General features: G+C 48.8%; 1 protein-coding gene across 2 annotated transcripts; it reads left to right on the top strand.

Moving 5' to 3' along the window:
- The first annotated feature begins 14171 nt into the window (after window positions 1–14171).
- Window positions 14172–16877, top strand: LOC124682858 (tubulin-folding cofactor B-like). 2 transcript variants are annotated; one of them, XM_047217474.1, is made up of 8 exons: window positions 14172–14353; window positions 14428–14579; window positions 14657–14775; window positions 15041–15102; window positions 15183–15221; window positions 16018–16151; window positions 16252–16321; window positions 16563–16877. In XM_047217474.1, exons 1-8 carry the CDS (start codon window positions 14252–14254, stop codon window positions 16614–16616), a joined length of 732 nt encoding a protein of 243 aa, XP_047073430.1. In that variant the 5' UTR covers window positions 14172–14251; the 3' UTR covers window positions 16617–16877. The 2 variants fall into 2 exon arrangements, with proteins under 2 accessions (XP_047073430.1, XP_047073429.1); XM_047217473.1 differs by having other exon boundaries at window positions 15180–15221.
- The last annotated feature ends 398 nt before the right edge of the window (window positions 16878–17275 follow it).

Raw genomic sequence — 17275 nt, 5'->3', positions numbered from 1 at the left:
GGCCGCGCCGACCGTGGTGTGGGGCCCTCGTGTGGCCCCCCACGTTGCCCTTCCGCCTACTTAAAGCCTCCGTCGCGAAACCCCCGATGCGAAAAACCACGATACGGAAAACCTTCCGGAGACGCCGCCGCCGCCAATCCCATCTCGGAGGATTCTCGGAGATCTCCTCCGGCACCCTGCCGGAGAGGGGATTCATCTCCCGGAGGACTCTTCACCGCCATGGTCGCCTCCGGAGTGATGAGTGAGTAGTTCACCCCTGGACTATGGGTCCATAGCAGTAGCTAGATGGTTGTCTTCTCCTCATTGTGCTTCATTGTTGGATCTTGTGAGCTGCCTAACATGATCAAGATCATCTATCCGTAATACTATATGTTGTGTTTGTCGGGATCCGATGGATAGAGAATACCATGTTATGTTAATTATCAAGTTATTACCTATGTGTTGTTTATGATCTTGCATGCTCTCCGTTATTAGTAGAGGCTCGGCCAAGTTGATGCTAGTAACTCCAAGAGGGAGTATTTATGCTCGATAGTGGGTTCATGTCTCCGTGAATGCGGGAGTGACGAAACCCCTAAGGTTATGGATGTCTTGTTGCCACTAGGGATAAAACATTGATGCTATGTCCGAGGATGTAGTTATTGATTACATTACGCGCAATACTTAATGCAATTGTCTCGTTGTTAGCAACTTAATACTGGAAGGGGTTCGGATGATAACTCCGAAGGTGGACTTTTTAGGCATAGATGCGATTGGATGGCGGTCTATGTACTTTGTCGTAATGCCCAATTAAATCTCACTATATTTATCATGTCATGTATGTGCATTGTTATGCCCTCTCTATTTTTCAATTGCCCAACTGTAATTTGTTCACCCAACATGCTTTTATCTTATGGGAGAGACACCTCTAGTGAACTCGTGGACCCCGGTCCATTCTTTTATACTTGAAATACAAATCTGCTGCAATACTTGTTTTTACTATTTTCTTGCAAACAATCATCTTCCACACAATACGGTTAATCCTTTGTTACAGCAAGCCGGTGAGATTGACAACCTCATCTGTTTCGTTGGGGCAAAGTACATTGGTTGTGTTGTGCGGGTTCCACGTTGGCGCCGAATCCCTGGTGTTGCGCCGCACTAAATCCCGCCGCCATCAACCTTCAACGTGCTTCTTGGCTCCTCCTGGTTCGATAAACCTTGGTTTCTTTCTGAGGGAAAACTTGCTGCTGTGCGCATCATACCTTCCTCTTGGGGTTCCCAACGAACGTGTGAAATACACGCCATCAGGCCCCACTTCGTATGCTCTTCGATCTTCTGGAAGCTCCGTGGAAAAATAAGACCCTGGGCGTTGATTTCGTCCAATTCCGAAAATATTTCGTTTGTAGGATTTCTGAAACCAAAAATAGCAGAAAACAGGAACTGGCGCTTCGGCATCTTGTCAATAGGTTAGTGCCGAAAAATGCATATAAATGATGTAAAGTGTGTATAAAACATGTGAGTATTGTCATAAAAGTAGCATGGAACATAAGAAATTATAGATACGTTTGAGACGTATCAGTACTCCCTTGGCAAAGTTTACCTGAATGTCATCTTTGGCAAACCCGACAACTTCAGGAAGGAAAAAATCGAGTTTGAGGTTGTGAACTGGGAATCGCAGTACCACGCTATACTCGGTAGACCAGCTTATGCCAAGTTCATGGCTGTGCCGCATTACGCATACCTCAAGCTGAAAATGCCTGGGAACAACGCGACAAACAATACAGTCTATGGAAGTTTCTCACGCTCAGACAATTGTGATCGCGACTTTCAGAGGATTGCTGCGAAGTTTGGGGTAAAACAGGAAATCATCGATCTCCCTTCAAAATCATCGGCACACGATAATAAGGAAGACGAACGCGGCGAGAAGACGAAGAAGAAGCCAGCCGATCTTGCCCTAGAAGTTTCGACAGTAAAAGCTTCGGCAGTTGATGGCACAACAGTCATAGGAGAAAGCAAGACACTGGCAATCACCGCCGAGACTCCATGTGAAATCAACGACGCTCCCAAAATCGCTGACGCGGTGGACAAGCCGGAAGATAAGAAGAACCCTTTCCTTGCTTAAGCGGATGGATAGTATTTAGTTTTTCCTTTCTTTTCAACAGGGCCCTCCCCTTTTTCGCCCCTTAGTTCCGTGCTTACTTTATTAATGAGAACTTAAGTGATGTAGCCCCGCTCACCGACGACACTACATCAAGACCAACTAGTCCCCCAAGTGGACCGATGACTCGGGCTCGAGTTAAAGCGCTACATGATAAGGTGAACTCGCTCCTCACCACCCTTGATCTTGATACCCCTTTGGATGAAATGCTACCTCATGCCGATGTGCTATGTGTCATTAGGTACAAGGCGCATCAAGACACCGGAGAGGAGGACAAGCCATGGTCGAGGGAAGGAGAGGAGCCTCAAGTCATGAAGATGAACACGAAGCTAGACCCGACGTCACGCGAAGCGCTTGAAGGAAGAGAAGACGCCGGCCGGTCCAGGACCCGGTCTGACCGGACGCATGACCGGGCCGCCCGGTCACAGACCCGGTCAACCGGCCGCCAACCGGATCCCTCGTACCGGGCGCCAACCGGACGGAGACCTGCGACAATTCCGGTTGGCGACCGGTCGACCGGACCCACGACCGGACCACCCGGTCACAGGCCCGGTCTGACCGGCTCCAGGACCGGATCTGACGAGGAGACCCCACCAAACTGCTTAAGTTATCCTGTTTTGTACCTTTTTCGCCTTGCTGGCTGTGTATGCCTATATAAGGACCTGGAACCCCTCCCTTACCCCTTAGACATATTTTGAGCTTAAACCAACTTTGAGCTTAGTCTCCCTAGGGTTAGCATCCTTCTTGGACAAGCATCCCTCTGTAATCAAGGCCATCCTTGTTGTTGACTTGATATTGCTAAGTGAGATTCTAGTGCAAGTCACTCTCTCTCTCTTACCAATCTCTTTTCTCCAACACCAATCTCTCACCGGGAATTCTGCCGTGAGCCTCTTCCTTGGTGATTCTATTGGCGTGGTCCATCGAGCCACGGGGGTAAGTATCGGGTGTATCGGGTTGGTGTGCGTGCGTGAGTACCGACGTTCTTCGTGTTCTTCGCGTTCCTCTAGCTCTCCCACCTCTTCCCCTCGATCCTTGGGTCAAATCGCGAGATCGGGCCAACTCCTAGATCTCAGATCTCATCATATCGGCATCTTCTTCACCCTTGAACTTGGGCATGGTGAACTTGAGCCTTCCAAACATGTTCTCTTCATCCTCCAAGTTTCTTCGGCGAGGACGGATGCCTTCATCTCTTGCGGCTTGAGGTGGTATAGGAGGTCTTCCGCGACCAACCATAGCATTGGGTTGGCGTTGAAGTTGGACACTAGCTTCACTTTGTTCACGATGATGATGTTGTTGAAGATCTTGACGAGGTGGTTGACGACGCCCAAGGATGGCCCTCTCATCTTGATCATGTTGCTGGTCTCCTCTTCCACGTTGGTCATGGCGAGGATGATTGCGGAGATCACGCCTCGGTTGGTCTTGATGTCCATGGCCTTGAGCATCACCATGTGGCTCCATGTTGTGGAAGACGTTGTCGTGGGGATGGTCGTCACGCCCATGGTGGGCATGGCGATCCGGTTGAGGACGATCTTGTGGAGGTCGTTCTTGTGGACGAGCATGGCGATGGATTTCTCCTCGCCTAGAGTTGGAGCGAGAGTCTTCATGACGAGCATGTGGGCGATGAGGTCGATGATGGTCTTCATGCCTTGAGGAGGAGCTTGAGGACGAACGGCGACCATGAGAGTAGTAATCTTGTGACGAGCTTGATGATGATGAAGTAGAGCGGTGTCGGTGATGACGACCCAAGTTGGTGATGGCGCGCTCGAGGCTATCCATGCGCTGCTCCATATTCGCATCATTGGCCGCCATTTGGCCATTCAAGTTGTCCGTAGCTTCGCGAAGGAGAGCCAAGTCTTGGTTCACAACGGAGAAGTTGTGTGCCACTTCGTCGTATTGCTCGTCGATGTGTGTCTCGAAGAGTGTGAGTTGCTCCTTGAACTCTTGGCGTTGCGTCCATAAGTTGTGTTGAGTAGCCAACCTCTCGGTGTTGCGGAGGACTTCTCCATCCCTTGCATCATCTCCGCTCCTATCCATGATGTAAAGACAAGGACTATGTTGTGAATGTTAGTGGAAGGAGACTACCTCGCACTCTTACCGAGGTAAGATAGTATTGAGGTAATCCACCAAGTCAAAAGCAAGATCAAGTGTATCGGGACACACGCAAAACCACACGCAAAAGCTAGCAAATATGGTGTTAGGAGGGTATGGTGAAAAGCCAAAAGACAAAATCCGAGATCAAGTATGTTGTCAAAAGTGGGTGAGGTCCAAAAATCCAAATGTCAATGTGAAGATCACTAGAAACACGGAAAAGTTGTGGAACACACACACGGGATAAGCGGGGTTAGTGCAACCAAAAGTGAGCGGAAAAGTGTATGTACGGATGCTCGGTGTCACACTAACACAAGGAGAGTCAAAGCTTTGGTTGCAAATGGAGAGACAACTAGATTCACACGTGACCTCTCTTCTCTTCTCTCTTTTTGCTTAAAAGCTTGTAACTCTTTTGTATATGGTGACACTTGCACTCGTTGTATCTATGGTGGCACTTGTACTCTTTTGTATGGATGGTGCTCTTTGCACTCTTTTTGTGTTTTTGCGGCTTTTCTCGCACTATGTTAGCGTTAGCTCGCTTTTGCTATCTTGCCACACGAGTGTTTGCTTAGAAGCTTTACTCCACACTACACACACACCTCACAATCGGGGTCACGTGCAATGTCTCGCAACACTAGATAAGAAATGCTCGATAGGATAGATCGCAAAAGGAAGAGGGCTACAAGGGAAAACTGCAAGTTATACCTGCGATGATGGTGGTGGTGGTGGTGGTGGTGGTGGTAGCCGAAGACGAGGTCGGAGGGGCGCGGAGCTGCGCCCGGTCGGGGATCCGGTTGGACCGGGCTCTGGACCGGATGGTCCGGTTGGCGGCCGGTTGACCGGGTTCTGCGCCGGAGCGGCCGGTCTGGGGGCCGGTTGACCGGATTCTCAACCGGGTTTCGCGTTTTCTCTCTCCTGTTCTTCCCCAAACCAAAACCAAAAGAGCAAATCGACGGGAAAACGATGGAATTGGAGGCTAAAAGTTGGGGAAGTAGTAGATCAAGCACATCAACACCAAATCCACGGACCAAAACCACTCAAAACGCAACCAAATCACAGATCGGTCAAAAGGCTATTTGGGGCTATTTTTGGGGATTTTTTGGAAAATTTTCTAGAAACGAAATCGGGTGGGTGGAGGGTCAAAATCGCGGTAACCAAGAGCTGCTGATACCATATGATGAGATCTGAGATCTAGGGGTTGGCCCGATCTCGCGATTTGACCCAAGGATCGAGGGGAAGAGGTGGGAGAGCGAGAGGAACGCGAAGAACACGAAGAACGCCGGTACTCACGCACGCACACCAACCCGATACACCCGATACTTACCCCCGTGGCTCGATGGACCACGCCAATAGAATCACCAAGGAAGAGGCTCGCGGCAGAATTCCCGGTGAGAGATTGGTGTTGGAGAAAAGAGATTGGTAAGAGAGAGAGAGTGACTTGCACTAGAATCCCACTTAGCAATATCAAGTCAACAACAAGGATGGCCTTGATTACAGAGGGATGCTTGTCCAAGAAGGATGCTAACCCTAGGGATACTAAGCTCAAAGTTGGTTTAAGCTCAAAATATGTCTAAGGGGTAAGGGAGGGGTTCCAGGTCCTTATATAGGCATACACAGCCAGCAAGGTGAAAAAGGTACAAAACAGGATAACTTAAGCAGTTTGGTGGGGTCTCCTCGTCGGATCCGGTCCCGGGGCCGGTCGGACCGGGCCTCGTGACCGGGTGGTCCGGTCTCGGGTCCGGTCGACCGGTCGCCAACCGGAAACCTCGCAAGTTTCCGTCCGGTTGGTGCCCGGTACGAGCTTGAGGGAAATCCGGTTGGCGGCCGGTTGACCGGGTCTGTGACCGGGCGGCCCGGTCATGCGTCCGGTCAGACCGGGTCCTGGACCGGCCGGCGTCTTCTCTTCCTTCAAGCGCTTCGCGTGACATCGGGTCTAGCTTCGTGTTCATCTTCATGACTTGAGGCTCCTCTCCTTCCCTCGACCATGGCTTGTCCTCCTCTCCGGTGTCTTGATGCACCTTGTACCTAATGACACATAGCACATCGGCATGAGGTAGCATTCCATCCAAAGGGGTATCAAGATCAAGGGTGGTGAGGAGCGAGTTCATCTTATCATGTAGCGCTTTAACTCGAGCCCGAGTCATCGGTCCACTTGGGGGACTAGTTGGTCTTGATGTAGTGTCGTCGGTGAGCGGGGCTACATCATTAAGTTTTGATTCCTTGAAAAGCATGCAGTAATTCGGAGCACCCGAACCACATCATCATAAACCTTGCTTGCGCCCCTCAGCGAACATTGGTGCGACGAAGTACGCGGCAAAAGATTGTGCTCCGAAAAAGCCTCTGAAACTACAAGTGCTAAAGGATGCAAAACCAACAAGGACACTGCTCTTTCCCGCTGCTATAGATGCCTCTAAGAGTGCCGTAAATAGCAAGAGTCTGGAAATACGTATATAAAACGACCCACGTTCGATACTTCACCTATGGAAGCATCAAGGAACGACGGAGTCATCGGCAGAGCTAGTGCTACCGATATATTCGGGAGCTGCTGTCAGGACATGCATCGGTTGAAAGCAAAGTTGCACATACAACGGGTTTAGCAAGACCCGCAACACGAGCTGATCACTCAAATAATTTGCTGACCAACGAACACACATACACATACGCTTAAACGAGTAATTAAGATTTGCTCCTCCCAAAATTTGCCAACGGCATTAACATGGTAAAAGATGCATATATATATGCACCTACCGAAAAAATAGTTTAAACTTTGCAATCCAAAACCTTGGATGTAATAGACAAATTATCTATTTACAATAAGAGCATGATCCTGAATTACTCTTGCAGAGTTTCTTTTTCCTCAGGTGTCTTCGAATCCTCCTCAAGCCTGTCGACAATTATATTGGCAGGCAATACTACCTTCGGGTACAGCGGCTCCAAACTACCAACCGCATTAGCAATGGTCAGCAGGTTTGCCGAAGGATAACGCGCAAGGACGAGGGCAAGTGTAAATCTGGCTCCTGCAAAAACTTGAGCTCGCACCAAGTCTCGAATCTTCTTGGTGTTGCTAAACTCCGACATTAAAGTCAACAGCGTGGGAGGGACCGCGTTCAAAGGGAACATCGTCTTCCATATTACTCTTAGCCCTTTGTAGCACTTGTCGAAGAAGCGGTGGACTTGTTGGACCCGATCTTGGAACTTCGCGACGACCGAAGCTTTCGAGTGCTCTCTCCGGAAAACCTCATCCGCCGATGATAGCCGGGTCAATGCGTTCACATGCTCGTGGATCCGTTTGTTCTCTTCAGACACGGTTCGGAGCTATGACTAGCAAAGGAATCAAGCGAAGTTCGGATGATGCATTTTGACGAAAAATAATGGGCAAAAGGATCGTGAAGCTTACGAGTTTAAACTTTCGGTGGCCTTATGCGGTTCGATAAGAGAATAGCGCTCTACGTCAGCCGCAATCTCGCTCTTCTTTTTGATAATGGCGGCCAAGGCATAGGTGTTGCGCAAATCCTTCTCCATCTGCGCGATCCGATCCTTCATACGCTGGAGTCGATCACTTTCAGAAACAACACCCGAAGAATCGTCGACAAACGAAGGCATGGGGAAAACCTGCAAACAACGTCAAAGGATATGATGAATCGTATCGCTTCAGCATTGGAAGCTACTCCCATCGGGAGGGTGCAAGTAAAAATGTCATAATAAGAGTACACTGGCAACATTGCCAGCATGGAATTTATTACAACCACAAGTCTTACGACAGGACACTATTTCAAATCAAGCTAAAAAGAAGTCTGTTACAAGAATCAAGGGGCTTGGGTCTGGTTCGACAAACTTGGGCCAACTGATGATTTCTTTGCCGAAACCAGCTCAAGGAGTTGGCGTGCACACTTAAGAGCTGAGGTTTTAAAAACGCCCAGGTCGACAAACTGCCCATCTCGCTCTTTCGGCAGCTCCTTAGACATCTCCTCAATATCGGCCTTGAAGCCATGACCCATCATGAGTTGGAAGGCTAAGAGGGCACCATAGGTACGCGAAGTACGTTTGAATACCACGATAACCTCCTTGGTGTTGACGGCGAAAGCATTGATTAGCTGCCCCAAAGTCTTGTCTTGACTAATCTTGGGGAAGATCATCGAGTGCATCCGTGTCATGGCTCCCTTGCCCTTCTCGAGGAGGTCCTGTGTAAGATGATGTGAAGCAAGAATCATCGACACACCGTTTGCTGGAGAATTGTTTGGAAGCTTATCCAAAGCATCGGCAGGGATATCGGTGGCCTCTGCGAAGAACGAAACGGGAAAGAGTTTACTAAACAAAGGACTGGATTCGCAAAGCAATAATCAACAGGGAAGCAGAAAGGGAATTACTGAGCAAATCCAAGGAAGATTGGCGAAGAAGATCATCCTTTTCAGCCACCCAAGCTTCAGCGGCCAGCCTGGATGCTTCTTCGACCTTCAGCTTCTCCTTCAGCCCCTCGAGTTCCTCCTTCAGGGAGTCGACTTCTTGACGGGCTCCGGCAGCTATTTTTATTGCACCTTCCAACTTCGAGGAAAAAGACTTGACCTCCTTTTGTAATCGAGCCTTGTCCGCTTCCAGGGAGGTGAATTGAAAGGCGAAGGTCTCTAAAGAAGATATGACAGCTCGGAGATCCTTGAGAAAAGGGAAAAATAGATATTTGAAGGATTGTTAGTCAAAAGCACATTCAGGAAAATTTGCGTTGCGACCAAAGAAGACTTACAGGTTTCCCCGAAAGAGGAGTTGTGGCAGCAGCAGTCGAAGGAATATCTTTTCCCCTGGAAAGGGAGGAAGAAGTCGATATTTGGGCTGCGGGGGCTGCAGTAGGAGCCGAAGCTTCGGAAGCTGCAACAGTCGGTGGAGCGGCACCAGATTTGGCCTTCTTAGACGGAGGCTCGATGAGTCCTTCGTCACTACAAGGAAGAAAATTGATAAGAATTAAGAAAGAAATGTGAATGGTAAAAGCGAAACACGAATCCTGGGCCAAGAAGTAAGCACTTACAGCTCGAAGAGATCGTCTTCATCGGCAAAGCCGCCGGTCGATCTCTTCACAAGCGAAGCTTTGGCCGCCTCCACAGCTGCATTAACAAAGGTATCATGATCAGCTTCGTCATCACGCACTGATCCCGCTGTATCGCAAGTATCGTTGGCTGGGGGAGGAGGATTGGTAAAGGCAGCTTCAGAGTCCATCAGATCGTCATGTTCGTCCTTTGAGCTTGTGTTTTCAACAGTATGAAATTTGTCAGGGGTTGAGGAACCTCCCCCTTCGGAAGTATCATTCGGCAGGTCACACAAGTTTCCAGAAGCTATGAGGGTCTGCCGAAGAAAAACATGTAAGAACAATGATAGTGGTGTTGATGAGGGAGAATAGAGTAATAAGAGCATGAGAAGAAAAACTTACCTCTATCGGCGGATGATCAGCATCAAAAGGTGGATGAGAGGGTATCAGCGGAATTGAATCTTCTTGGCTAAAGAGAGTAAGGCGTCGAACTTCGTCAAGCAGCTCCTTTTCCGATAGTTCAGCAACGTTTATTCTAGTCTCGTCCTTCAGACCCGAATATAACCACATCGGGTGAACCATGGCCATGACTGGCTGGACCCGACGTTTTAGGAACACGGCAGCTACCTCTGTGCCAATCATAGTCTGACCATCGGCTTCTTTGATCTGAAGAAATTTGACAAATAATTCGTCGGCTGCTGTTCTTTCGTCAAGAAAAAGGGTGTTCTTCCAAGAGTACTTAGGCTTGGCTTCGAGAACGTCGGCAAAACGAGGAAACTGGGATTCGGTTGTTGAAGAATCCTTAATATAGAACCACTTCAGTCTCCATCCTTGCACATATTCTCTCATTGGAAAGTTGAAATAATTAACTTCTGAACGGACAACAAACCCCACTCCCCCAATGACGAAGGGTCCGTTACTACTGTTGTATCTCTTTACGAAGAAGATTTTCTTCCACAACCCAAAGTGAGGCTCGATGCCCAAAAACGCTTCGCAAAGGGTGATGAACACAGCAAGGTGAAGAATTGAGTCGGGGGTAAGTTGCCACAGTTGGATTTCGTAAGACCGCAGAAGGTGGTGAAGGAACTTGTGGGCAGGAAGCGAGAGACCTCGATACAAGAACGACAAGAACATCACGGTAAAACCGGCAGGAGGATTAGGCCGAGAGATCGCACCTGGAAGAATTACATTCCCCTCGTCGGAGGAGATTAGACCAAGGCTTCGAGCCCTCTTTTCATCACGCTTCGTGATGGAGGACGCCAGCCAATCTCCGGGATTGGTCCCAGCCGCGGAGCTTGACGGTGCCGGCGGCATTGGGGGGGGAGCGTCTGGAGCGCTTCTCTTCGGAAGATTTGAAGAGGCCTTGGCGGCGGCCCCGCCGCTCATGGAACTGGCGGTGGCGACGGGGTTCTTCTTCTTCACCATCGTTGGATCTGGAGAAAATCTAAAAACGGCGGTGGCGGCGCAGCAGTTATGAGAGGAGAAGGTGGAAGAAGGAAAAGAGGATGCTACGGTGATGTGAGAGAATACTGGGGATTTCGCTCTGAGAGATTTTAAGTATTGGGGGACTTGAGGACCGCGTGGGCACGTGTCATTGTTTCCAGTTCATTAAAAGGGCCCTCTTTTCATCATTGATAGCGGAAATCGAGGAAGCGCCTTGGTAACCGTACGAGAATAGTGGATATTTCTTAAAAACAGAGCCACGCAGAAGAAGGATGGGCCCAACGGGTCATGTCTTGTCAGTCAGAAAACGTCATCAGTGACGTCGTGAAAACCGTCGGAAGCAGTCGACAAAAAATGAAAGAGTATCGTATGGTGGACTTGAGTCTACGCACGGATTACAAACATCCGTACCTAGACTCGGGGGCTACTCCCATCGGGAGCGCTGAGCGCGTACCCGATAAAATGTGACCTCGAAGTTACCCCTGTGAAGAAATATTTGAAGAAAAGGATGGAATGTTCAGCTCGAGTCTGCACCCGGCCGCAAGCGTGCCTAGACTCGGGGGCTACTCCCATCGGGAGCGTTGGGCACGCACCCGATAAAACTTTTTTGCACTCTAGTATCATGCCCGGGGACTTGATTCTGTGTAGGGTAACGTTGTTTTGCCATTGGTAGTTAACCAGCAAAGCTGGGCGCGTTACTCGTTATCCCTTACGTGTTGAAACCTTACTGAAGAATACGAGCCCTGGCGCAAACTTATCGGATGACCCATGAAGACTTGCAGAAAACTTCGGCAGAAGAAGACGTCGAGTGGCGCAACTTGAGTCTACGCACGGATTGCAAACATCCGTACCTAGACTCGGGGGCTACTCCCATCGGGAGCGCTGGACGCGCACCCGATGGAAGAAGATGATGCTGTTACAAGATGGACAAGAACAACCAAGGAGAAGATCATTAGGTGGATGCATGCTTTAGTCTCTACCCGAAAAATCTTCGGCTAGACACTCGGGGACTACTGACGTGGGCATTACCCTTCGGGTAATCGATATTGCCCTATCCTGTGCGGCCCAACTGGAGGCCCATGAAGATACTCGACGACAGGGTGGGCCACTAGGACGGTGCAGGAGAAGATCCCTTGAAGAACAAGACAAGAGGGAAGCCGAACAAGGAAAGTTTAGAGCTAGACCTTTTGTAAAACTAGTCGTACCCGGATAGATCTCTTGAGACCTGGCCTCCTATATAAAGGCCAGGAGAGGGGCTGCCGAGGGACACAATCAATCTTAGCAACTTTAGCCACCAGAAGTCTAGAGATAGGTCGCCGTAGCACTTAGCCTCTCGACGAGATCATAGCCGAAACCTTCGGCACCCCATTGTAACCTAATATTCCCATAATCAAGATCAGACAGGCAGGACGTAAGGGTTTTACCTCATCGAGGGCCCCGAACCTGGGTAAATCACTCTCCCCGCTTGTCTGTTCACCGATGTCTCGTGTCAGCCTACAGGATTCCATCAACCCTAAGCCCCAATCGGAGGGCATTGCCGAGGAGTACCCTCGACACCGTCACCACGCCGTCGTTCTGGCGAGATTCCGGGGAGGATATACTACATCCGCTGCCCGCTGGAACGGGGAGAAGGACGTCGTCATCAACATCGTACGTGTGACCGAGTGCGGAGGTGCTGCCCGATTGTGGCACCGTCACGATCTTCTACGCGCTTTTGAAAGCGGCAAGTGATCGACTACATCAACCACGAGATCTAATCTCGTAGGCTTTGAAATCTTCGAGGGTTCGTCTCACATACATCTCGTTGCTACCATCTACTAGATTAGATCTTGGCTTGTTATTCGTTTTTGCGGTAGGAATTTTTTTGTTTTCTATGCTACGAATCCCATCACACCTACTATCTTCACATTTTAGCGTGTACCGTGTGTTCAAGTCCGAGTGAACAACGGTGTAAGGGCGATGATGCTTAATCGAGAACTCCTTCATCCATACCTTCAATTCCAAGAAGGTATCAAACGTGAGCCCTTTAAAGATCATATTCGTCCTGGCATCCACATCTCTCTTGGAAATTGGCCTAGCTCCAAGAAGTAAACTTTTGCCACCATCAACCACGGCTCCATCCGCAAGACTAACATCACAGAACAGTGGTATCTGAATATCCCGTCCGGTTACCTTCTTGAAGATGTCGGCTCTTTCAGCGTCCTTAGATGTCAAGCCATCCGCATCAACTTCTTCATCGGGTCCATCATCATCCGAGTCTGAGGCATAACATCGGGAATAAGGAATGGAGTGGTCCATGTCCTCTTGCATCAAATATGCATCCAAATCACCGACATTGTTGTAATTTATCTCGAAACCATTATCACCATCGTCATGCTCGTCATACTCCTTCTCCAACGATGCATCTTGGACAATGGATATTCGGTGGCTTCTTCTTGGCTCATGGGTGGTGGACTTCTAGCATCAACGGGGGAGGAGCGGCGGTTAAGGTCAAGCTCGAAATGAGCATCAACCACAAACAACTCAAGAGCCTTGTCTTGTGACTCCGCCATCATCTCCTTGTAAACGGATCAACGTTGCTCGGAGTTGATACGCATTGTCTTCCAACGGGTGTGCATTTCAAACCCCACATTATGTATCCCCTCTAGCTCAACACCATTATTTCGCTCATTCCAATTCAAGTCAATCCTCACTTGTGCTACCACCTCGGAAAAACTAGGGCTACGGTCAAACACCAAGTCAACCTCTTCCGGGTCCGGCTCTAGGTTTCCCTTCAAAAAAGCATCCTTGTCCACATGATGAACATGAACAATTCTTTCCATCCACCTAGCATAATGTGAACAACACATACATACATGCGTTCATTAGTTAGCCATAGTCAAAACAAATCAACCTAGGGTTTCTACCCATACAACCTACCCCTACCACTTGTCCTACTTCAACAAACCCTAAGATTCTAAATCCATCAACTTCACTTGCCAAATCAACTTAGGGTTTCACATCTAAATCCAACCAAATCCATCAATTTATTGGATGAAAAGAAGGGGAACAGAGGAGATTACCTCAAGGAATGAGTTGGGAACGATCTCCACGGACAGATCCAACGAAATCCACCAAGATTTGAGAGTGATTTGGGTGGGGAAGAGAGGTGGAGTGACTGGTTGGAGGAGGGGAGGAAGAAGATTTGGGTGGGTGGGGGGGGGGGGGGTGTGGCTGGGTCGGGCTAGGTGGCTCGGGCTGCCACACATAAGCGGCGCCACCACACATCCTGCCATGTCGGCTGGTCAACGGCGCGCAGCGTCGTCCGCGCCACATCGGTCTGGATGTGTGGTACCGTGCGCATGAGCGCCACACAGACAAGTGTGCCATTGATAGCAAGGACGCCACATAAAAGTGTTAGTCCGGTAAAATAGTTTGGCAGAGGATCATTTCATGATGTTCTTCGCCCAAAGGGTTATTTTCGTCAAAATCGCCAGCTGTAGAGCCCCCATTACTCGCACGGATTGCCGGCGGCGGCTCCCCTCCTACTCCTACTCCTACTCCGACCACCGCCACAGCACCAGCACAGCGCAATGGCGTCGAAGCTGCAGCTGCCGGCGGACGACAGCGTCACGCTGATCGTCTCGCACTCCAACCTCACAAGCTTCTCCTCCGACGTCCGCGTCTCCCAGCAGGTACCACCTGAACCTATCGCATCCGCCTGGATCTTATCGCGGACGCTTGTCGCTAATGGCCGCGCGGATCTCAGACCACCGTCGAGGCGCTCAAGGAGAAGCTCTGGAAGAAGACCGGCACCTCCGTGGCCTCCATGCGCCTCGAGCTCCGCGACGAGACCGGCGCCAGGGTCGCCGACCTCGACCGCGACGCCGCGCCCCTCGCCGCATACTCGCCCTACGACGGGTGCGTCCCTCCGCTCCCCACTCGCATCTCCTCTTGCTACATGCTGCTTCTTGATCTGATGATGGTGTGCTCTCAAGGTACCGGCTGCACATCGTTGATCTCGATCCCTCGTCGGTGACCTCCGGTGGCTGGTTGGAAGACACTTCGCTCGTCGAGAAGTATACGATATCCGATGAAGCATATGACAAGCTCGGCAGTAAGTGTATTCTTTGCAATTCACTACATTCCTTGCAAATGCTTAGAGACCTGTTGTAGTTCTAACTTATGTAGCAAACAAGTCGTGAACGGCCTAAAAAGGAAACTTATCGTCGTTATAGTAGGGACATGATGTAAAAAATTAGTTATTTAGCCCAAAATAAGTATGGGTCATTGCAGACTCATATGAAATGTATGGATATGGTGACACGCTCTCTGATATCATTTGGAGTAGACTCCATGATAGCATCTTCACCTTTGTGCAGCAAACTTTCGAAAGTTCAAAGAAAAGATGGTATCGAAAAACCCTGTATCGGATGATAAACAAGTAAGTTGCTCATGTTCTGGACTACTCTGTTCCCTTCTTCAGCCTGCTTTGCTTACCCCATTTCTTGTCCTCCTTAGCAGTCAGACAATCAGATGGAGGAATTGTGTGCCAATATCAAGGTCAGTTAATTTGCTTTATACATGTGCATTAGTTTAAGTTTTGGCACACACTATGGAATGGAATATTGCCATAATCTGCTTCAAGGCCCAACAATCTCAGTTTCCTACCTTGCATACACCGAATTTTTCCAAAACAAGATTTTCTAGTTTAGCCTGCTGAGTATCGGCAATTTAGCACCCCAGCACTAGTGGAGGTACTGTCTTTCCATATTGTATCTGGTATAGCAGCCTTATGGATATACTAGTTGATAATACTATGTTGAAATATGTGCAGTTTGCCAGCTAGCATATTGGCTGCGATAATATCTTCATGTAGAAATAATCCTGATTAGTACGTATGAATCTGTGACCAAATGAGCTTGATTTCTCTTTTCATATGCATTCTATTAACTTTAAAGGAGTATTTGGACATCCTTATGTGGTCTTCATCGTCCTTGATTATTGCCAACTGTATCAGCTATTTGAAGTGTATATTGCCTTCTAGTAGCTCCCTGGTTTGACTAGCAGTTTCGACAAAGAACAATAGCAACTCCACTCACTAAGTATGACTATCCAACAGTGTGGGTTGACATGGAGGACGAAATTGGACCAAGATAATTGATGACTTATGCTTACTATTAACGGGGTACTCTGCCATCAGAGGCATGTGCGTGTAGTAAATATTCGTCCTTTGCTATTGAAAGGAACAATCTGGAATATTCAATATTGGCACCGAGCTTTCTTTCTAGCAGTAGCATGTAATGAAACCTGGACTGCAATACTTCATGACTGAAGATTAAAATCTACTTCATAATAGGTGGGAGACAGATGCGAGGTTGAGCCAGGTGCCAAGAGGGGTACCGTGAAATTCGTTGGCAAAGCTGAAGCTCTCGGACGCGGATTCTGGGTCGGTGTGCAGTATGACGAGCCACTCGGAAAACACGATGGCATGTATGTTCATTTTCAAACCATCACAGGGATACATATTTGAATCTTTGAATTGAAGAAATACCTCTTGCTGACATTTTCTCCGACCTGTTGGAACATGTAGGGTGAAAGGCGTCCGGTTCTTTGAGTGTCCTCAAGGGCATGGGGCAATTGTGAGGCCAGAGAAAGTAAAGGTATTGTTCCTTGCTGGATACCTGGTTGGCCTTACAATTCTTAGAACCTGGTATCCTGTAGGTCAGTAGGTGGCTTTGTGTTACGGTGGATGTATTATTGTACAGCCGGACTTGCTAGATTGGGACATTTGAATGAATTGATTTATTGGAAGTTGGATAGCACCAATCCGAATACTTACCTAGCATATTTATTATTTTCTGTACATGAGGAATTTTACACCGCAGTGGTCTTTGTTTGCAGGTCGGCGACTTCCCGGAGAGAGACCCGTTCGAAGACGAAGAAGAGGAGATATAGAGTGTGGATTGATTTGGGGTTTGTTTGATGATCCCTCATGTGATGAGGATTGTGATGTGTAGAGTTTAGTTTTTAGTTTTGTTGGTGTGAGATGACTGAACATGGACTAGTATTTGTCGCTAGTATGGCTGAGCGGAGTGTTTGGATGGTCATCTTCTGATGGGTCCCTTGATTGGGTTGGGTTACTTGAAGCAACTTTTCCCAAATTTATCGGACTTTGACTTGATCACACAAAGCTACATCGCTAGAGAATTATACCAAGTCAGCATTAGCATCATCCTCACTATCACAATTCACAAGTGTGTGCTTGTAACAATTTCTCATTTGCTTCTTTGCTTCTAGTCACTAGTGAGAGGCAGCAGCGGCAGCACCTTCTTTGTAGGGTGTATTAACGGATAGCACATCAACCTGCCATTTTAGGTTATTCTCTTTTTTTTTTTGCAGGGGAAAGTTACGCTCTTTAATCCGAAGGAAAAATGCTGTAAACACGTCTGACCTGGTGGGCTAACGAGCATTCGAGCCCAAGCAGAGGAGAGAGGAGCTGATGGCCCAAGTTATATTCCCTACGAGCCGTCGATCAGAGCCGCACAATACGATTGGGCGGTCCGGCGGTGCACCGCTGTATTGCTGTCTTGCTGATACCCGGGAGCGTCTGTGAC

This window comes from Lolium rigidum, chromosome 1 (assembly GCF_022539505.1).
Source record: "Lolium rigidum isolate FL_2022 chromosome 1, APGP_CSIRO_Lrig_0.1, whole genome shotgun sequence".
Taxonomy (NCBI): Eukaryota; Viridiplantae; Streptophyta; class Magnoliopsida; order Poales; family Poaceae; genus Lolium; species Lolium rigidum.
The sequence above is the reverse complement of the archived record's forward strand: the minus strand, read 5'-3'. Positions and strand labels throughout refer to the sequence as shown.

Excerpts from the sequence above, each read along its gene's own strand:
- LOC124682858 (XM_047217473.1), top strand. The coding sequence starts at position 14,252 with ATGGCGTCGAAGCTGCAGCTGCCGGCGGACGACAGCGTCACGCTGATC. Across the intron at positions 14,354-14,427 it reads ACGTCCGCGTCTCCCAGCAG|ACCACCGTCGAGGCGCTCAA; the intron begins GTACCACCTGAA and ends CGCGGATCTCAG. Across the intron at positions 15,222-16,017 it reads AATTGTGTGCCAATATCAAG|GTGGGAGACAGATGCGAGGT; the intron begins GTCAGTTAATTT and ends ACTTCATAATAG.